Source organism: Canis lupus, chromosome 30 (assembly GCF_048164855.1).
Source record: "Canis lupus baileyi chromosome 30, mCanLup2.hap1, whole genome shotgun sequence".
Classification (NCBI taxonomy): Eukaryota; Metazoa; Chordata; class Mammalia; order Carnivora; family Canidae; genus Canis; species Canis lupus.
Genome location: NC_132867.1, coordinates 4123595 through 4146515, shown reverse-complemented (window position 1 = coordinate 4146515; position 22921 = coordinate 4123595). Strand labels below are relative to the sequence as shown.

Sequence of the window (22921 nt, the reverse complement as noted above, 5' to 3'; positions counted from 1 at the left end):
GAACCAGCCAGGCACCTCCTTATGGAGCTTACGCTCTAACTGAAGTCTATATTCACTATTTAAGACTTTGTAATTTTCCACTCCACTTTTTCTTTGTCGCTTGTGTTCTTGGCAATCCATCCTTGAATTTTTATTAAGCAAATATTTATTGAGTCTCTAGTATATACTAGGCACTGAGCTCTGGGAAAAACGGTAGTAACCACAACCAGAAAAACCCTCCTATTGTGGAGACAGAAAGACTATAAATCAAATTTTTGTAAATGTAAGAGTATTTTAGAAAGTGACAAATGACTCCCTTGAAAATGAAGCAGGCCAGGGAGATAGGGAGTGCTAGCATGGTGGTATTCGGGAAGGAAATTTCAGTATTAAATGAGATAGTCAGGAAATGCCTCATGAAGATGTTAACTGAGCACTGATAATGGGAACTTCTGAAGCAGTGTTTGTAGAGAGATGAGAGATAGTATTGAATTCTGTTTTAAATATGTGAAATCATAACATCTGTGAAGGGATAATTTTATTTGTTTGTTTATTTAGAGCAGGGTTTCCATACAGTTTATTAAAATAATTCCTTAGGAAAGAGTTCTTGGTTTTGTACCCTGTTCTATCGCCTGCTCAATTTCTAAAGCTCACCCTTCCTTTTGTTCTCTTTTGTTTTTAAAATCTCTATGCCACTTCTGCCACTTTGTTGCTGTGGCTTTTTCCTACTTCTGGCTTCTTTCTTCCTACTCTGAATTTTCTTGAGCCTCTAACTCCTGCCTCTTAGGAGAGATTTCGCCACCTTTCATCCTCCATTTTCTAAGCCGATCTGCTATTTGGTGTTTCCAGCCTGTGCCCTTAGGGACCCAGGAAGGGCCAACATGTAGGTCATCATATACAATTCCCTAAACTCTTGCATTTGCTAAGGTTTGTAAATTCCCCAGCCTTTGGCTTATATTTGATAGTCCCGTGATAGTCCCAGTATCACTTTTTGAAGTGTTTTTATATTTTCTTTTTTTTTTTTTTTAAGATTTTATTTATTTATTCATGAGAAACAGAGAGACAGAGAGATAGAGACACAGGCAGAGGGAGAAGCAGGCTCCATGCAGGGAGCCCAACAGGGGACTCAACCCCAGGTCTCCAGGATCATGCCCTGGGCCGAAGGTGGTGCTAAATCACTGAGCCACCCAGATTGCCCTGTTTTTATATTTTCTAATGCAAACCCTATTTCCCCAAGTGGTTTATTACTATCTATCTTTCATAAAGATTTGTACCAGCTTCAGATCTTGTGCTTTCTCCTCTACCATAAGTAGTACAAACATAATGCTGCTCATACTTTAATGTACCTGGGAATCTTGTTAAAATGCACGTATTGATTCAGTAATTCTGGGGTAGGGGCCTGAGAGTCTACACCAAGCTCAGAAGTGATGCCTCTGGTGCTTGCCTCTGGATCACAATTTGAGTTAACAGGGATTAACATTCCTTGCTGGATTTTAGTTATCCCTCCTGTCATGGTGTGGGCTCTGAAGTCATACTACCTGGATTTCTGTTTGCACAGTAATACCAAAACATGGCCCTTGAGTTTATTCTTATTTGTTCAATTAATTTCTGATCTCCTAAAATCTGAACTGCTTAAATAGAAATTTTAAATCTTGTTATTGACTGACTATAATTTTTCTTCTACCTTATTCCAAGAGGAAATTTCATTCTTAGAGCCAGATGTTCCATTTGCTGGCTTCTTAAAGCTTGCTTTCTTAATTTTTTATCTTCCAATAATTTTTCTTTACTGAAAAAAGAAGATGGCACATTTCTTATATGATGCACCTATCTCATTATTATTTTTAATCTGTCCATTGGTGAGCTTTCCATAGGCCTGTGATTGATTTCATACACTGGGTCTCCAAATCCCATTAATGTAATAAAATAAAATTTAGATTCTCAATGAAATGACAAAAATAACATGAGAACAAAATTCCTTATGAATGTTGGAAACTAGGATCAGGATCTGTATCAAGCACTCAAAGATGAATCCATCTGGAGTAATAGGCCAAAAAATATTTGATTAACTGAATGTGATTAAATAGGGGAAGGAGAGGGGAAGACCTTCCAAATGCGACCCAGTAATGCCCCCTACCCCTATCAGCTTGTAACAGTCGGGACTGGAAGAAATACCAGATGGGCATTAGGTATATGGCCAATCTCATTCTTGAAAGTGCACCAGGTGTGGAGCAGAGCATACAGAACAGGAATACTAATGTAACTAAGCTGTAAACATTAAAAATGGAATGTATGGCTCTCCACAAAGCCACTGAGAAAATGAGACTGTGACCCAAACTAAATGCAGCCTGCTGCAGTATACAGAGGTTAGAAAGTTTTGCAAAGGGGTATGGCTATCTCCCAGTGTAGCTTCCTCTTTACTGCCTCATGGGCCATTGATCTGACAAATTAAATTTACAACTTTTCCCTTCTATCTTGGTTGAACTTAAAGGAGTCAACAAAAACCTATTTACCCATTAGTAAAATAATAAAATTAGCTCTCTGATCTAGCTATTCTAGGATAAAGAGATTAATGCCATTTACCATCAGTTACTTGGTTAAGATGAGAGGACAGTTGAAAAAAAAAGATCCAGTTTTATTTCTGTGGTTGAGCTCAAGGGTATCCTCCTTGAAACGAAGTGAAGTTGAAAAGAAGGGACTAACCTAGAGTAGCTACAGAGGTAAAATATTGTATGGAGATGAAACTACTAAATTAAAAGTAGGCGATTAACAGTAGATTCGCTCCAGAAAAAAAAATGAGTTAGTGAAGGAAAAAGATCTCTAAAAACATATTTTCAATTCATAGTTATGTGCAGCCATATCTTGTAGTCTTCAATTTTCAGGATAAGGGAAAGTTCCTACAAATGCAGGACTCCTGTAAAACAGGATCCTAACAAAGGAAAAAATAAAATCAGGCTGGCGATGAATTTCTCCATTGTAACAAATACCAGAATAAATTAATGTCTATCAAGTTTTTCAAGGGAAAAATATTTAATAATACAGCTCCTAAGCCCTAGAATTTATGAGAGAGGGCAACAGAAAGAAATAGTCCAAATACTAGAGAAACAAAGCAACTACAAGTCTTTTATCAGAAAAAAAAAAGTATGCCAGCTGATTTAGAAATGGTCAAAACAAAGAATTTACAAATAGAATTGTTTTAGAATTTAAAAATAGGACTAACATGAGGAAACAAGCAAAAATTAGTAGACTGTTGTTAATATGGCTATAATGAAAATTCTGTTAATGTGTTAGGAATGATTCTGGAAAAAGAAAACACAAGTGCACACATAACGATATGGAACTAAATTCTCAGATTATGGTATTGATTGGATGGAGGTAAGGGAGATGAAGAATCAGGTATATTTGGGGGCATTTAAGCTGAAGTAACCATATAGAGTAGTGCCATTCACTAAGTGGGCACTGATCATAGGGGAAAGAAAGGTGATTATAGGAGAAAGAACAGGCTATAGAAAGAAGATAACTTCATTCTAGGTAGAATTTTAAATATTTTTGGAAGATGCAAGTACTAGTGCCCAGTGATAGATAGATTGATTGGTCTGTATTTTATCTTTCTTGCTTTTTTTAAAATTTAACCAAGAACATGTATTACTTTTATAAATCAAGAGACAAATAGATTGTTATAAAGCCTCCTCACTCCCAGTTTAAAAAAAGAAGAAGAAGAAGAAGAAGAAGAAGAAGAAGAAGAATATGACCCAAGAGTAGTCACCAAAATGCCAACCAATAATCCAAAAGCCTTAGGTTTGTGGTTGTTTTAATAAGCCTGCCCTGACCTCAGTGAAAACTCTATCCTCATCCCTGGGGTCAATGTCTAAATCACAAAGATCTTTTTTGTTCAGAATAGAAGTAGGCCTTAGTTAAGCTTTCCTTCCTGAGACTCTACCCTATTTTTTAATATGCGTGTCCTTCTTTGGATAATTGGGGGAAACTAATGGGAGGAGATAGGGATATAACCTCCCATATAGGAGGAGGCCCAACCCTATCTTATTGCAATAGCACCTTAAAAGGAGAACAAAAGGAATCAAAAGTAAAAGAACCAGCCACAGGAGAGAAGTTTAAATAAATTGTCATGTCTATCTGTTTCACTGGGGCAAGAGTTGATTTTCCCCAAGAAGTCGGAGTATATATTCATTGGCATTATAACCCAGTATACCGCCCCAATTTTATTTTTAGCTAATATGAGAAGTTTAAAAGATATATTCTATTTGAGAGAGAGAGAGAGAGAGAGAGCACCTGTCTGAGAAGTACCCATGGGGGAGAGGAGCACAGGGAGAGGGAGAGAAAGAATCTCAAGCAGACTCCCTGCTGAGTGTTGGGCTCCATGCTCACAACCCTGAGATCATGACCTGACCTGAAATCAAGAGTTGGATACTTAACCCACTGAGCCACCCAGGAACCCCTAATATGAAGAATTGACTTTCTACTAAAACCTTCTGGACTATGTTCTCTGCCTAGACTATTTGGAAAAAAATCTTGGTATTCAAACTACCTTTGTAATACTGGTTAAAAGGCTTTTCAAGAGGGGCACCTGGATGGTTCAGTCAGTCGAGCAACTGCCTTCAGCCCAGGCCATGATGGCAGAGTCCTGGAATCAAGCCCCTCATTGGGGTCCTGCTTGGGGTAGCCTGCTTCTCCATCTATAGCTCCCCCTGCTTGTGCACTCATTGTCCTTCTCTCTCTGTCAAATAAATAAATAAATAAATAAATAAATAAATAAATAAATAAATAAATAAATAAATAAAATCTTAAAAAAAAAAAGGCTTTTCAAGAATACAATCATATCAACTTAATAATAGCAAGACATTTTAAGGAGTAGTTTCAAAATTGTGTTCACATATTCTTTTCTTCTCTAATAGAAGTTTTCTCCTGTCTCTACTCAATTCATTTTGACTACATATGATGCCACCCCACTTCCTCCACCACAAGTTTTTTTACTGTTACTGAGACACTAATCCCTCTGTATTCTATTTGTGGTTTGATACGTCTCTCCAGCTATGCCATTAGATCTCATGGGTAGAGGCTATTTTCATTCCTTTGTCTCTAGCACTTAGTAGTCTTAGCCCACAGTATTCCTAGGTTTGGCAACACAAATGAAGGATAAAGAAGTCCATAGACATTTTTTTCTTTAAAAAAAAAATCCCTTTGTTGACCTCTACAAAACAAGAAACAATGAGGTATAGTTTCTGAAATTTACCTCATGGTCCATTGGTTACTACTGTACAGTGAAATGAAGGACAGATCAACCAATGCATTTATGGGATGAAACCACTAAATATTTACTTGTGGATTCTACTCTGACAGTGTTAGAAAAAAGAGAAATTGAAGTCTCCTTAATGGTGAGAAAAGTATAAGGAAAAAGATTTCACTATCTATGAAAGGAACATACTTGACAAGTATGCCACATATTTAGCACTTGGGAGTGAAAAAGATTGATGTTAAAATTAAGGTTGCATATTCTGAAATCATTTCATAAAAATTATATTCCTTAGATAAATCTTGTGTTGAAATGGCTAAAGCTTTGGTATTTTTTCACTGTCATTTTTATGTTTGAAATTGTTACTCCTATTAATAATTCTTATATATTACCACCTCAAATATTTTCACTTTCTCAATGTATTTTTTTTAATAATCTGAGAAGGAAACACTTTACCCCAACTGTTGAAGTTCTGTAATCGTTTTGAAGGGATTTAAGAGCCAGAGTTATTTCAAGCATAATGTAATAAATAAACTTGAGACAGTTAAGCTCAAGGAACCAAGAGCAAGTCTCTAAGACAAAGGGCTGTCAGCATCAATAAGTTGCATATCTCAGGAAAGGCCAGTATACCCTGACACAAAGGATGATGGTCATCTCAAAAGCAGGCATTAAACCTTGTGAATTGATAGTTATTCATACCATATTATCCAACTATAAACAAAGATCTTATGTTCTGAGCATCTTACAATTTTGTGTTGTCATGAACAGGCAAGTGCCTTCAAAATCAGTGATTTTGCTTAATGCTTTGAAAATACCTCTGAAAGCACATCAGGGTCATTAAGGTATTCATTGATCACTGAAAGATGATTCTATAGTGTCCTAATACATAATAACTAGAATTATGGACATATTAGTACTTGGAGTAGTTTGTTTTCCCAGATAAAATACTAAATTATAGAAAATTTAGCTGTAAAGAACAGTAAATGTCATTAAGTCCAACCTAACTTTAATACATGATGAAAGCAAGGACACAGAGATTCAGTCATTCATCCATTCAGCATTTATTGAAGATTAACTTACACAGTTTGTTGTGTTGCCAGAACGTGACCTGTTAAATCACGTTAAATCTGTTGAATCAGATTTTATATTTATTTCTTTGTGTGGAAACCTGTATTCAAGTAAATCCTGTGCACACCTTAATTCTGCTTCAGGGTCTGTCTTATAGGTTAGAACCATAACAATAGTACTTCTCTGTTGGCTATATTATTTCTTTACCAATTGAAAGTGTTAATAGGGTTTGCTTTCATTAGCATGGCAATCACCAATTCTGAAATTTGGTTATACTCTCAGTTGAAGGTTTTGCTGTACTTATGACTGGCCTCCCCTTCAGATAAAACTCCCAATTGCTATGCTCGCTTCGGCAGCACATAAAAAAAAAAAAAAAAAAACTTCAATTGCTAATTTAAGTATCATTTACATTTACTCCTTAAGATTTTTTACATGTATTAGAATGTAATCATGTTTATTAAAAAGGGAACAATTACTTATATTTAAATATTCATTTTTTCTGAAGTTCACAAATGGGGCATCTTAAATACTTCACTAAGTACATGATTCTAATTATTTTTAAAAATCAGATTTATGTAATTTATAGGCATTCATGCATTTTTATAACTTTGAGATTGGGCGTCACCTTAGAAATTGTTTAATCCCATAATACCTTATTTTACAGATCAGAAAATTAAGCTCTGATGGATTTGAGGTTTATATAGAAGTAGAAGGACCTAAGTCTTAGCTTCAACCAGTATTACACTTAATCTGTTCTATGAATTGTTATAAGCATGTGTTTTCAGTAATATAGATGTCAAAACAATAGGTTTAAAGAAGTCTTTTTTTAAGTTTTACTTATGTAATCTCTAGATCCAACATGGAGCTTGAGATCAAGGGTTACGTGCTCTTCCAACTGAGCCAGCCATGCTCCCCTAAAGAAATGTTTCATTTATACTACTATCTTTATAAAATGCTTTGTGTTCTAAATTTTGAGATCTTCTAAAGATTTACTGGGGAGAGAGAAGAAGAAGAAATTAATGGGGTTATCTAAATGATAGCAGATGAAAGCCTAGGCTTAGGCCTAAGTTACTAGTGTAACACTAGTAATAACAGGAAGAAGCACATCAGATAATAAATAAAATTGACATAATATTAAGATTAGTAGAAGACAGTGAGTTTAATATTTGATTCCAAATCCAATATAAAAACAAATAATACATAAAACCAGGGATATCTAGACTTTTGATAGGACAGCAATCCAGGTTTTAAAAAAATATATACTTATCAATATGTGTATATTTATGTACATGTACTTATATACATTAAAACATAAACAATTTAAAAAGATAAAAGCAAAGTAATGTTTTAACTGTAAAAACTAATGACAGCAGTGAGATTAAATGTTTTATTATGAAAAATTTTAAAACTAGGTCATATATTAATTCATAGTCTGATTTTAAGTTCAGTTTACTTTGATACTTGGGTTTAGTAGCTGTCATAGGTGTAAAGATACCTTTGGTAGATACAAATGAAAAATCTTATAAACTATGATACTTAGTTTTAAATTCCTTTCACCGAATTTAGAGTTGTCAACATTTGACTACTACTGTTACTGAAATCAGTGTTTTCTTGATACTAACCATTTTTAACGTATGAATTGAAAACCCATTAAAATGCCCCAGGCACAAAAAAAAAATGCTCCAGGCACAGATACAAACATTATAGGTGACACACTGATTTTTGGCAACTGCAAAGATGTAAAAATGCAAACACTTCCAAACAATCATTTAAAATTATTTTCTCCATAAGAATTTTCTTTGAAAAGTAGTAACCTTTTCACAGTTAACACTGTCCTGTTTACTTTATATGAGCAAACTCACAATGCTTACTTTTTAAAACAGGTAAATATTCCTTAGGAACTTACTGCAGAAAAGAACAGCAAATGTGTGATATTGTCTTTTTATAAAAGAAAACTATGTAATATCTTTAAATTTTACAACTTTTGAAATGCTTTGCCATAAGATAACCAATGGAAGTGTGATATTAAATATGATTGTATCTTATTTCAAAGTATTGTAAAGGTTTTACTATTTTAAAAGCTCTGTTTCTATAACATTAACCACATTGAAGACCTTTTTCAAATATTTTTGCTTTGATTTTCTACAATAGCTTGTTTTATGATTGAATTTGACATGGTAGTGTAATTTTACTCTGGAACCTGCATTTCATTCAGTATGAGATAAATATTTCATAGTGCTTCTGGTTACATGGACTTCCATAAAACCCTATTTTGATTAAAGAGCTAATTATTGAGAATTTAGTTTCTCTGGTATACCTTTCCTTTCTTGGCTCTGTTTGAAGAAGCTTTTGATTACCTAAGAAGTAAGATGTCAACCCTTAATAATACAAGGCCTCCTCTTATAATAAATACCAAGAGTGGACTGGAACTGATTTTTAGTATGGCAGGAGAAGGAATTAAGCTTATTATGGATTGAGGTAGCTAGCAGAGGGTTCTGAGGGAAAAGTAGGACTATGAAAAGATAGGAAAAGATTTAGATTGGTTTATGGGAGGATTTAGATAGGTTTATATGAAGTTGAAGGAGAAAGAGAGTGATAATGAGAAAAGCATAAGCACGAAAGTGCATGATGAATCTAAGAGACATGGAAGACATGACACTAGAGGAAAGGATTCATGTACAATAGGTGAATGGGAGGTATATAGGTTATAGGGAGGTATATCCAGAGGTCCTTAAATATGAAGTTGGGACATTAAGAATTTCATGTTATGAAAAAAAAGTCATCCTATAAGCTGCTGAAGAGTTCAGATCAGGTATATAGAATGGACAGAAAACTGGTCTACAGCTTTGCAGACATGTTGTAGGTGTCAGTTCTAAAGAGGCAGCAAGTTCAGGGAAGAAAATTCTTCTGGAACAAAATGCACAATATTCATGAGAGGCAGACACCTAGGCAGAGGGAGAAGCAGGCTCCCTGCAGGGAGCCTAATGCAGTACTTGATCCTGCAACTCCAGGATCACACCCTTGGCGGAAGGAAGACACTCAACTACTGAGCCATCCAGGTGTCCCCAAAAGGCACAATAGAACAAATCACAATAGATTCCGAAAAAAGAGTGAGGGAAGGAGTTGTGTTTTCTCTCTACCTTTGGCAAAAACACAAGGTTGAATGGAAGTTTCTGAGGGAATTATATTTAGCATTGTTGTGGTGAATATCATTGATAGTAGATGGACGACTTAATAAAGGACCAGGTTAATATACAGGTACAGGTTTTTAATTAAGCATTCTAAAATATATATATACACACATACACACATACAGGAAAGATAACTTGTGAATTCTACCGTGGTTTAAGTGCTTCCTTTTTCACTTTCAAGGCTTTTAAGTTGTATATCATCCACAGAAGCCACCATACTACTTAAGGAATGAGGAGCCAAAAGATATTTACAGACTTACTTGTTCTCTTTCATCCTATGTCTTTTTAAGTAGGCCAAAATGAAATATACTTTTCATCTCTATTTCTGTCCAGAACTATTTCCCATAAAAGTGGTCTCCAAAATATGGTGTACTTGGCTCAAGAAGTGCACATACACAAAAAAAATCAAAACTCTACCTTATAAATTTTATCTTAGAAAAATGAACTTCAGCTAATTGGCTAATTAGCTAATTGGCTAATTATTGACCCCAGAAGGGTCAATAGGAGTACCAGTATATAATTTCTAGTATTAACATTTATGAAAGTACACTCTAAATGTAGAAAAGGTACAATTGAAAAGTTTGCCAAAGTTGTCTGTGGGTTGGGGGTTATTAAATATACTGTTTTTCAGGGTTTCCCTCTAGAAATTTTGATTGAATATGTTTGAATTGGTGTCTGGGAATCTGTTTTTTAACAAGACCTCCAAGTATTTCTTATTTCTCAGCCATATTTAGGAAATTAGCAATAGATCTATTGCACCATATCTTTACTTGGGCCTAAGTCCAGTTATAGGTCCCACAATACTAATACCTTATCTACACTAAGACAGCTAGAAACATGGGTTGTCCAAGAGCTCAGCAGCAAGCCAAAGCTCACCAGTGATTCAGGGGTTAGCATCCAGCTCACCTTATTTCTTGTGCTTCTATTGGACCAAGAGCCAGCTTATAGTAGTTGAATTTTAGCAGTAGTAGTATACGTGTCTAAAGTAACATAGGAGTTTGTAGTATGTTTGTTTACCTTTAGGTTTGAAATTGATTGTTTTATCTATTTTATTTTATTTTATTTTATTTATTTTATTTTATTTTATTTTTGAAATTGATTGTTTTAAATCATAAAGCTGTTACCACAGATTGTTACTATGTTCCATGTGTGTAAAACATATCATGGCTGATCAAAAACTTTATACCTTCTTTTTGAGAATGCTATAACATGCTTGACACATGGAAATATAAATTAATTTTATGCTAAGGTATTTGTTAAAAATTGTTTAAAAATACTAGAAGAAATAATGGTAACATTTATGAAGTGCTTACAATGTGCCAGGCACTGTACCAAGCATTTTTCAGTATATTTAAACCTCACAACAATCCTGTGAAGTAGGTTTTTTAGTATCCATTCTGCAGATGAGTTAGTTAACTGAAGGAGCACAGAGAGGTTAAGTAACTTGCCCATAATTTATAAAGTTTTTGTTTGTTTGCTTGCTTGCTTGCTTGCTCATTCTAATTTGGGAATATTCTAAATAACTTTAAGAAGGTATTTATTTTCATGTTATGATTTAATGATCCTTTGACTTCTTTGACTAAATATTTATCTTGAAACTTGATTTCTTCTACTGCCTTGTCTTATAAAACAAATAAAACCTCTTTTTTGTGTATTTTAACAAGGAATAAAAAGTGGTATATAGATGCCACTTAAAGAACATGACACATAAAGCAAAGTGTTTATTGCCACTTTGAATATGTAGCCTGATGATTTATGTCATAAGTAAAATTTGTAATGATGTATTGTTTTATACTGAAACTTTGCTTTATAACTGTTACAATGTTTTTAATGTCAGAGGGATATTTTGAGCACAAAGAAATTTGGCAGTTGTTTTTGTTTTAATTTATGTGCAATTTATTCAGATTTTTAACATTGTTAATTGCAATATCTAATTTTTTTTTTAAGGCTGTAAGCTCAGTGTATGCATTTAAAAAATAAATCTAGTCATACCTTCACTAAATCTTCAGTTAATCTTTTAAAATTATCCATTAAATTCCCTGAAACAGTTACAAAAACAATACCAAGGTATATAATGAATTTAAAAAGCATAATCAAACAATTAAATTTTATAAATCTAAATTTTATACATTTAAATTCAGTCAGCCAAATTCTCCTAATTACTAAGATTTGTTTACAAACTTGTTACATAATTCATATTATAATCACGAGTTTAATATAACATTCTATAAAAACATTTCAAACATCTTAAAAACATCCCAGAAAAATGCATGGACAAATGATCAATTAATGCCCAACTTATCAATACTTCTTTATCTTAAAACAAATGTGAAGTTTTCTTATTATAGGTTGGATTCATTCCTTCAGTCTACCATTTCTTCATCCCAAGATTACAAATCTGCTAACACAACAAAATGCAATAGAATTTCCATCTTCCATCCAGCCTTTCACCACAACTTAGAGTTTACATTTGGGATCAGAGCAAGGGACCTGTGTCTATCTGCCAACCCCAAACTGTATTGGACAGGAACCCCTCTACCTCCTTCTTATAGTCAGGCTCTTGCTTGCCATTGTTAACAGAAGCTTTATGAGCCTTCACATAAATTTAACTGAACATTTAAGTTTTACATTTTTGCAACCTGGTTCTTTTCCTAGAAATGATGCATCCTGTAAGTTTTTCCCTTAGGTTTTGCAACCTGGTTCTTTGCCTAGAAATGATGCATCCCTTAAGTTTTTCCCTTGGGTTACACTTCATCCCTACTGTAATTGGATTTTCTAAGTCCAATTATGTAAAAACTCTGTAACCTTTGGCATTAAAGCCTATTTGTGTACTGATGGGGTTTTGACACCCTACTTAGGTTACTATAGCAACCCTTTCTCTTATAATTTAATAGCTGCCTCATTGACCATCAGTCATTTTATTGACAAGGATGATCAAGTTTAGTTTTTAACCCCTTTAAATTCACAAAGCCAAAATGATTTTTCTCTCCTAGGAATGCCAGAATCACCTCCGCAGATATGGAAATGTGAATCTGGAACTGGTGACTCGAATCATTAGAGATGGTGGCCCATGGGAAGATCCAGTGTTGCAAGCTGTTCTTAAAGCCCAGCCAGCATCTCAGGAGATAGGTACTTCAGGAGACTCAAAATCAAAACCAACATTTGTGAGAAGCAAGCGCAATTTCATTTCTAATTAGAGCAGTAATAGTGATTTCTCTTTATCTTCTAATACTGAATAAGAGTAATGTATTTTCACATGAAATGTATTTAAATTGTTATACTAACCTAGCCCAAGAATGACTTTTGACACCAGACTAGGTACATTTATTTCCAGTAACTTCCCATGTATTCTAATGGGAATTCAGAGTGTTAACACTTTTACTATTCAAATGTTACTAAGAGTTGGTTTTCACCACTTGTTATATTTTAAAAATCTATTTAAGTAGGAACAAACACCCTTAAAAAAACACCCTGCTTAAGCACATGGAATCTCCCTTATACAGGAAACTCTGTGAGGGCTGGAACTCTGCCAATTTTTATCACCACTACTATATATCCTGTACCCAGCCCAGTGCCTGGTACAAAGTAGGTGCTCAATATAAGTATTTGTTAACTGAATGAATGACCATGTGTAAGTGAATGAGTGATTAGTTGAATGTGTAAGTGAATGAGTGATTAGTTGAATGAATAAGTAAATAAGTAAATAAGTAAATGAATAAGTAAATTTCAATTCCAGATACTCTGGAGCAGTATTTCCCAAACTTTATCCATTAGTAGAAATTCAGTTTTATCTCATATTCCCTTAGTGCCCTGCATACTTCTTTGATATCACCTCCTCTTCATCTTAGATCCACAGTGTTTCCTGTGGGCCAAAATTTCCTTTTGAGGCAGGAGGCTGTCAATTACTTTTCTTTTTAAAAATGTTTGCCATATAATTCTTGAGCCCCAGAACATTTTGGATCATCAAACCTAGAATGTAAACTCAGCAGTAGTATAAGCAAAAAACTGGAGAACATTTGAAAGCATGGAGAGCCCATGGAGTGCAGTAATAAGATGGCAAAAGAAAAGATAAGGCTTCCTAGCCTTGGAACCATTCAGGCCTTGGTCCAGTGAGGATACTTCATACCACATAGTATGCTGAGCAGGTTAGGATCTTTCCATTTGTCTTAGGTTAAGGATTGCAGGTGGGCTTTGGGTAGAGCTGAGTGGAGAAGGGGCTATGCTTCTTCAGCTTAAGAGCAAGCCAACCCCAGATACAAATGTGGAGGACTGTGACAAAGATGTGAGAGAAGATGAAGATGAGAAGTAGTGCAAAGTGGTGGGATGGAAAGGAGGGGTAGGATCAGAGTAGGAGGAGAGAGCTATGGTATATATGACAGTGGTTTAGTGGTAAATACCCAGGAGAATACAAAGGAGACTGGAACTTGATGTGAAGGTTTCAGAAAGGAATAAAAAAACTGAAGAGGGAGGAAACTGTAACTGAAGAGAAAGGGTTGGATCACTGAAGAAAAGTATTGAGAGTCCATATAGGGAAGGCGGGGACAGTGATAGACTGAAGAAAACTATGAGGAGACTGGGGAATGTGGCCAGAGCAGTCAGGACCTAGACAAAGAGTTTCAAAAGGAGTGAGAACAAAGGAGAAGAAAGTTTGGACTTTTAGGGAAGCTTTGAAGCTTTTCTGACTAGGAGTTAGTACAAATCTGTTGTTGGTATGAGGGCTGATGGCATCTCTCTCTCTCTTTCTAGTCCTTATGTAAATACTCCTTTCATACCTCCACTAGCATACCTCATTTTGGGAAAAGTTGCTCTGGGGCGTGATTAACATGGATGACTCTCCTCTAGTTGGTGACTATAAGGGTGAAGACTAGTTTGAAGTTTATCTTTGTAATAGCTATACAAATCACTGTCTGCTTATCATATATAGTAAACAGAATTGTAAGGCAAACGTTGAAGCCCAAATAAAACATCACTCATAGGCATTTTAGGAGCTACTGATTAAACATACACAACTAATAAAAACACTTTGGATTTGAAATATGGGTCATTGTTCCTCCTCTACCAGCTTGTTCTTTGTTCTTGGGCAAGTCATTTGACCTCTCTGAGACTCAGTTTTGTGATCTGTGAAAGAAGTATGATACCTGCCATAGGTTGTTGTTAGGTCTAAATAAACTTATGTAGATAAAAGGTGTTTATATATTTTTAAATTGTGTAAAAGCAAGTATTAGTAATTATTCTTAGTGACAAATGAGCATATATTAATAAGCAGTCCTATTGGCACTACTATTAATATATATATAATAAAATATATTACATTTTCATTAATTAAATTACTTTTCTCTATAGTTAATATAAATTAGTGTGGTTTTACTGACAAATCAGGATTCAGCCTTTTAATCTTCGAGTAATGAAAATATTGGGCAGTAAAATAATAAAGCATATAATAGATTAGAAATTCCAGACCCTATTTATCTGAAACATTTTAACATATTAGTGAACTGAAAAGAGAATATTTCATTTTATTTTCCTTTTAAATTTTTTTTCACTTTTTAGACTGAAAAGAAATCAATAGATTATTCTTGAGCACTGTTTTGGTGGTGTTCTTATTTTCATTTTTCCAATCCTATAACTGAGAATTCTTTTCACAAACTCGTACTGAGGAAAATGCTAATTAAATAACTACTTAATCTAATTAGATACTACATGTTAGTGGCAAAATTTCAAACAACTTTGAGAATCTTTTCTTAAGAGTAATAAGAGTATTTTCTTTTTAATATAGTGAACAAATATTTAAGTTCTGAAAATCCGCTGTTTTTTGAACTGCGTGCCAGATACCTAATTGCTTGTGAACGCATACCTGAAGCAATGGCTCTTATTAAATCTTGTATAAATCACCCAGAAATCAGCAAAGACTTGTACTTCCATCAAGCACTCTTCACATGTCTGTTTATGTCACCTGTAGAAGATCAGCTATTCCGGGAGGTATTGTTTGAGATTATATTTGCCTATTCCTCTTTTAACCTTACCAAAAAAAAAAAAAGGTAGCCCATTCTTATTAAATTCCTTTTACAGTAACAGCAAAGATTTTAAGAATACGTTATCTAGATGTGTTCTCATTGGCACCATTCTTTGAGCTTCTGTTGAATTAGACAATCTGATATTAATAAATGATGAAATTAACAAAACATCAATAAGCATTTTTCATGTTGAGCTTCTTATGTGACAAATAAAAGGTTAAATAAAAACTGAGAATCATTTTAAAGAAAAATTTAATTCAGCACTTTTTTGGTAAATACTTTTATCAAGTATTGCCTTTTAAATAAAATACTAAGAAATTAAATGCTCATGTTTGTTATTTTGGTTTTTTTTTTAAGGTGAAATAATTAATCTTTTCCTAATAATAGAACCTATTTATCTACAAGTTATGGACATTAATGGGATTAAAAGTAGTCATGAAACTGTAGGTGCTACATAGTAAAACTATGAAAATATTTCTGTATCATTGTCTTTGTAGAAGAAAACCAGAAATCTAATTTTTTCTTGAATGTCAACTTTATATATTTAATGCAATAGCCTTTTTAGATATTTTTAGTTGATATGAACTGATTTTTCTTTTCCTCTTGTAGCATTTATTGAAAACTGATTGTAAGAGTGGGATTGATATCATCTGTAACACTGAAAAAGAAGGCAAGACTATGTTAGCCTTGCAACTCTGTGAATCCTTTCTTATTCCACAGCTCCAGAATGGGGATATGTACTGTATCTGGTAAGTGTTCCTATTGCTGAAACTGAAATGATAAGATGAGGACAGAAGAAGAATTGGTTAGCAGAGTCTGGACTTTGTTTTTCAAAAAGTTATGTGAAAATGTTACTTTTTAAAAATTTATTGCGCAAGAAACAACAGTAAGTTGTAAGACCTAAAAATGATAATGACTATGTACCAGTAATTGACAGTATATATTATAAAGTATGTTTCATTTTAATGAAACAATTATATTTTGAATTAAATGTGGAGTGTTAGTTTTTCAAGACTTTATTTTTTTAAGATTCTATTTACTTATTCATGAGAGACACAGAGAGAGAGAGAGAGAGAGGCAGAGACACAGGCAGGCAGAGAGAGAAGCAGGCTCCATGCAGGGAGCCCAATGTGGGACTTGATCCCAGGACTCCAGGATCACACCTTGGGCTGAAGGCAGGTGCTAAACCACTGACCCACCCAGGGATCCCAAGACTTTATTTTTTAAAGCCATTTTAGGTTTATAGCAATATTGAGAGAGAAGTACAGACATTTCCCATTATATCCCCATCCCCATATGTGCATAGCTTCCCCCATTATCAGCATTACCCAAAAATAAAACAAAAAACATTACTCACCAAAATGGTACCTTTTTTAAAACAAAACAAAACAAGGATGAACCTACAGTAGTACATCATAAACACTCAAAGTCCATAGTTTATCTTAGGGCTCACTATTGGTGTTATATAATGTATGGGTCTGGATAAATATATAATGTTATACATCATTAAAATATCATACAGAATATTTATTTTCATCTGCCCCAAAAGTCCTCTGTGCTTCACCTATTCATCTCCTCCCCTCACCCCTCACTTCTGGAAACCACTGATTTTTTTATATGTTGTCATTGTTTTTTCTTTTTCACAATGTCATATAGTTGGAATTATACAGTGTATATAGCCTTTTCAGATTGGCTTCTTTCACTTAGTAATAATGCATTTAAGGTTCCACCATGTCTTTTCATAGCTTGATAGCTTGTTTCTTTTTAGTGCTGAATAATATTCCATTGTCTGGATGTACCAGTTTAGTTATACATTCATCTACTGAAGGACATCTTGGTTGCTTCCCAGCTTTGACAACTATGAATAAAGCTGTTGTAAACATCCTTGCGCACGTTTTTTTGTAGATGTAAGTTTTCACATCCTTTGGGTAAATAGCAAGGAGCACAATTACTGAAATGTTTGGTAAGAGCGTGTTTAGTTTTGTAAGAAACTGCCAAACTTGTCTTCCAAAGTGGCTGTACCATTTTGTATTCCCACCAGCAGTGTATGAGAGTTCCTGTTGTTCATCCTCACCAGCATTCGCTGTTGTCAGTGTTCCAGAATTTGGCCATTCTAATAGGTGTGTAGTGGTATCCTGTTTTAATTTGTATTTTCCTGATGATCTATGATATGGGGCATCTTTTCATATGCTTGTTTTTTATTATCTATGTATCTCCTTTGGTGAGGTGTTGGTTAAGTTATTTGGCTCATTTTTAATCAAATTATTAGTTTTCTTTTTGTTGAGTTTCAAAAGGTCTTTGTATATTCTGGATAATAGTCCTTTATCAGATGTCTTTTACAAATATTTTTTCCCAATCTACGGTTTGTCTTTTAATTCTTTTGATATTGTCTTTCACAGAGCAGAGTTTAATTTTAACAAAATCTAGCTTACCAATTATTTCTTTCATGGATCATGACTATGGTGTTTTAAAAAGGCATTACCATACTCAGGGTCACCTAGGTATTCACCTATGTTAATCTTTAGGAATTTTACAATTTTGTATTTTATGTTTAGGCCTGTGATCCATTTTGAGTTAATCTTTGTGAAAGATACAAAGTGTATGTCTAGATTCAATTTTTTTTTTTTTTTTTGCATGTGGATTTCCAGTTGTTCCAGCACCATTTGTTGATGGGACTATCTTCACTCCATTGTACTACCTATACTCCTTTGTCAAAGATCAGTTGACTATACTTATGTGGGTCTATTTCTTTGCTCTCTATTCTGTTCTCTTGATATATTTGTTCTATTCCTTCACCAATACAGCCTTGTCTTTATTACTTTACCTTTATAAATAAGTCTTGAAGTAGGGTATCATCAGTCCTCCAACTTTGTTCTTCAGTATTGTATTGGCTATTCTGGGTCTTTTACCTCTCAATATAAACCTTAGAATCAATTTGTTGATATCCATAAAACAACCTCCTCATTTTTTAATTGGGATTGCATTGAATGTGTAGATCAAGTTGGGAAGAACTGACATCATGACAATTGAGTTTGTCAATTCAATTGAATTTCCCTATCCATGGAAACATGGAATGTCTCTCCATTTACTTAGTTATTTGATTTCATTCATTAGTTTAGCAGTTTCCTGTTACAACCTTGAGATCATGACCTGAGCTGAAATCAAGAGTGGGAGCCTTAACTGACTGAGCCACCGGGTGCCCCAACTATAGGCATTTTTTATTCAATACTTTTGATTGCAATATGTATTTTATTTTTCACAAACATTCTCTTTAATAGATAAGCTTAACATTAGCGGCAGATTTTAATAGAGTAGAAAGCCTTCAGTATATATATTGTCTTATATTTCAAGTTTATTTTTCTGAAGAGAGAAATTCCAGGACTAATGTCACTGAAGATAAGAAATTTAAGAAATAAGATAAACTGCTAGTTTAATTAAATTGTTTAACCTAGTGGCTACAGCTTGTTAGTTAAAGTTATATATAGGTTTGAGAGTGACTGGTGGTGATAAAAAGTATACAGAATAGTGAATCAAGAGATATTTGGGCTTTCAGAGGATACCACACTCCTAAAAACAACAACTATTACTTTTAGGAATTGGTCAAATTTAAGTACATGTTTTACATTATATGCTTCAGTCTACTTTATTTCTCGTAATAGTTTTTGAAAACTATCACCATAATAGGGTTTATTTCACAGAAGGAGTTATGTAGTAAACCACAGCCATCAAGCAGCATAAGCATAAGACATTTTATTTATTTGTTTGTTTATTTTTACCATAAGACATTTTAGTAGCCAGTGCCTGTTCATATATCTTTTTCTCTATTGTCCTGATTGTCACACTGTCCACCCTCAAGGAAACTGTCATTTTCATAAGTAGTTCCCACACTGTCCGGTCTATCATACTTTAGTACTCTTCCACCCCATCTATCACTCCTCAACACCACTGTATACACATAAATTGGTACATGCATTAAGCAACCTTAAGGAATTTAAATTCTGTCATTCTAATATCAAATAGCTCTTCAAAAACTTTAGTAAGCACATGGTCACAGAGGGCTTGTTATTTAATGTAGGTTTTCGTGCCTACTCTCTGAGCTTTTAACTGCATAGTTCTGAGTAAGGAACTACTTTTTTATCTTTCCTCTTTGACATTTTAATTAGTATGTGTAGTGGTGTGGACCTCCTTGGGTTCATAAGTATTTGCACTTCTAAACTCTGATTGGTTCTTCTTTAAGTTTTCTGTTTCTTTGTTGATGTTCTCACTGAGTCCATCCATTCTTCTCTCCTCTCTGGTGAGCGTCTTTATGACCATTAGTTTGAACTCTTTATCAGGTAGATAGATTATCTGTTTCATTTAGTTCTTTTATGAGGTTTTTTTCTTGTTCTTTCCTTTGGAGCGTATTCCTTGGTCCCCTCATTTGCTTGACTTTGTGTTTGTTTCTATGAATTAGGTGGAACTAAACTTGAAAGAATGGTCTTGTGTGTGGTCATGTCCTATGTAGACTGTGTGTGCCTAATGACATTGGCTACCTAGCTGGAGGTGTGGCTAGCCCGCTCTATACTGGGGCCACACTGTTGGGAAGGGCAGAGCTGAAGCAAGTGTGAGTTGGGGTGGTCCTAGGCTTCTCTGCATAGAAGGTACACTGGCAGGACAGCTGAAGCTGAAATGGGTGCAAGATGGTCCTGGGGCTCTCCTCTGTTGAAGGTGACAGCAGATGGTAAAGTGGGTACAGGCAGAGGTGTCCTGGGATACTCTGTGGAGGGGGCTGCCCTCATGGGGTGGCTGAAGCAGAAGCAGGTGTGGAGCACAATGCCCTAGGATGCTCTGCTCCAGGGGTGCCCTGGCAAGTTGCCTGGAGCTCAAGTGGTATAAGCCTGGACTATTTCAGGGTGTTTTGTGCCTGTGTACCTTGTCAAGTAGTCTGGAGTTATAGTGAACACTGACTACAGGTGTCCTGGTGTGCACTGTACTGGGGCTGCCTTCGTGGGACATTTGGGGCTGGTATGGGAGAACCAGGGCTCATTGAGACAATAGGGGGCTTGGACCATGCTCCTATCCATGCCGTCAAAGTGGATAGGGAATGTAAACTGTAGTGTTTGATAGCCCCACTGACGTAGAGAGAGTTTCAGCAGTGTCGCTGCTGTTTGGCAAAGTTCTAGGGCTAGATCCTTTAAGTTCTAATTGCCCTTTTAAACTGCAGCTTTTTGGTTTTTGGTTGTTTTTGTTTTTATGCCTCAGGACAGATGAATTTGCTTACAGTCCCTCAGTACCACCCCTCCCCCTGCCGTTCACAGTTTTGGGAGTGGGGGTGCCCTTCATTACCATGTCTCCATCTTTCTTATTGTTCTCTATGGGGTTTCCCTATCTCTTGTTATGCAGAAGTTGTTCATTGGGTCCTCAGTTCTTCAGGAGGAATTGCTCTATAAATGGGTGTAGATTTGGTATGTCCTCGGAGAAGGTGAATTCAAGGTCTCCCTATGTTGCCATCTTGGACCTAAAGTCTTAAATATTTAAAAAAGTGTGAAGATGGATTTAATGATAAACTCATTTAATATTCTTATTTTAGAGATTAAAATCTTTAAACTCAGATACAGTCAAATGGCTAATTAGTAGCAAAGCTGGGTCTAGAAACTAATGGACTTATCTTCTAGGAGAGTATATTTTTAGTTAGATTATGTAAATTTATATTAAAAAGTTACCATGAAATTGGAATTTTAAATAGAAGGAATCAGGAGAAAGTGGTAAGACATAAAATTTTAAATAGTTTTTAAAGTATTACTCTGTTTTCTTTTCTTTTCTTTCTTTTTTTTTTTAAAGATTTTATTTATTTATTCATGAGAGACACACAGAGAGAAAGAGAGAGAGAGGCAGAGACACAGGCAGAGGGAGAAGCAGGCTCCCTATAGGGAGCCTGATGTGAGACTGGATCTCAGGACTCCAGGATCACACCCTGGGCCAAAGGCAGGTGCTAAACTGCTGAACCACCCAGGCGTCCGTCTGTTCGTTCGTTCTTTCTTTCTTTCTTTCTTTCTTTCTTTCTTTCTTTCTTTCTTTTCTCCTTCCTTCCTTCCTTCCTTCCTTCCTTCTTTCCTTCCTTTTTCTTTCTTTCTTTCTTTCTTTCTTTCTTTCTTTCTTTCTTTCTTTCTTTCTTTCTTTTTCTTCCTTTCTTCCTTTCTTCCTTTCTTCCTTTTCTTTCTTTCTTTCTTTCTTTCTTTCTTTCTTTCTTTCTTTCTTTCTTTCTTTCTTTCCTTCCTTCCTTCCTTCCTTCCTTCCTTCCTTCCTTCCTTCCTTCCTTCTTTCTTTCTTCCTCTTTCTCTGTCTCTCTCTTTCTTTCATGAGGGGGCGGGACAGAAGGAGAGGGAGAGAGAGAATCTCAAGCAGATCCCATGCCAACACATGGCTCAGTCTTACGATTCTGAGATCATGACCTGGACCAAAATCAAGAGTTGGGCGCTTAACTGACTGAGCCACCCAGGTGCCCCTGAAGTATTATTATTTCTTGAAATGTAGTTATTCTGAAACAGAATACAGTCATGACTGTTATAGTAGGTCTTTTCCTATGGGGAAAGGAGGAAAGGAATGTTCTGACTATGGCTATATTAACCTATTTAAACAGGGTATCTTTAGCCTTTTCATTTTAATATACTCATAAGTAAATAGGAATCTCAAGGATAAACAAACAAACAAAAAGACCAAGAAAATATTTCCTTCTTTTGACTAACCATTTTACTCTTTAGGGAGGGACCTAAAATAGAAGAGTGTCTATCTTTCCTGCTCCCAGTCACTGGCACCCTCTAAGAATAGAAGCTGGGTATGCAACTCCCAGCTGCCTGACTATTCCTTTATCCTTCCTTCTGAGTAGGCAGAGTTCTGGTTGCCTGCTCTCTTATTTCTTCTACCTTTCCTCTATATTTTGAATGGTGGGGTCCTTTTCTCTTGCTTCAAGATTGATATTCACCGTAATTGAGGAGCAAGATTCTTTCCAGCCTACAAGTTCTGTGTTGTCTGTTTCCTTTTGGCCTTCCCTACGAACCAGCTTAACCTCATCTGCTCTGAACAGATCCTGATCCAGAGTACAGTTTTGTTCTATTTGAAGCCAATGGATCAAGTTACCAACCCCATTTCTTTCACCATTGCTGACAGCAGCTACTAATATCTATTGAGTGCTTTCCATAGTCTGTACTTTGTATTTGCATTGTCTTATTTATTCCAGTAATCTTATGGGGTAGATAGTATTATGCCTAACCTAGTAAATAATGAAGCCAGGATTCAAACCCAGGCAGCCTGACTCACAGTCTTTGCTATTAAATACTACTTACTATACATAGTTCATATATATATATATATAAATCTATGTTATAAGGGTGGCTATAGCCTGCATTCTCTGCAACTTGTTACTTGATGATTTTATTTGTAGTTAG

At 35.1% G+C, this 22921-nt stretch overlaps 1 protein-coding gene across 6 annotated transcripts in view; it reads left to right on the top strand.

Moving 5' to 3' along the window:
• The window catches only part of ZNF654 (zinc finger protein 654), a 92947-nt gene that overhangs the window by 57021 nt on the left and 13005 nt on the right, over nt 1-22921 (top strand). For 2 of the 6 annotated variants that reach the window (XM_072806473.1, XM_072806472.1), the window contains exons 4-6: nt 12477-12612; nt 15260-15462; nt 16107-16246. In XM_072806473.1, coding sequence (XP_072662574.1) covers nt 12477-12612; nt 15260-15462; nt 16107-16246 — 479 coding nt within the window. The other 4 variants (XM_072806478.1, XM_072806475.1, XM_072806476.1 and 1 more) reach the window with 3 other exon arrangements.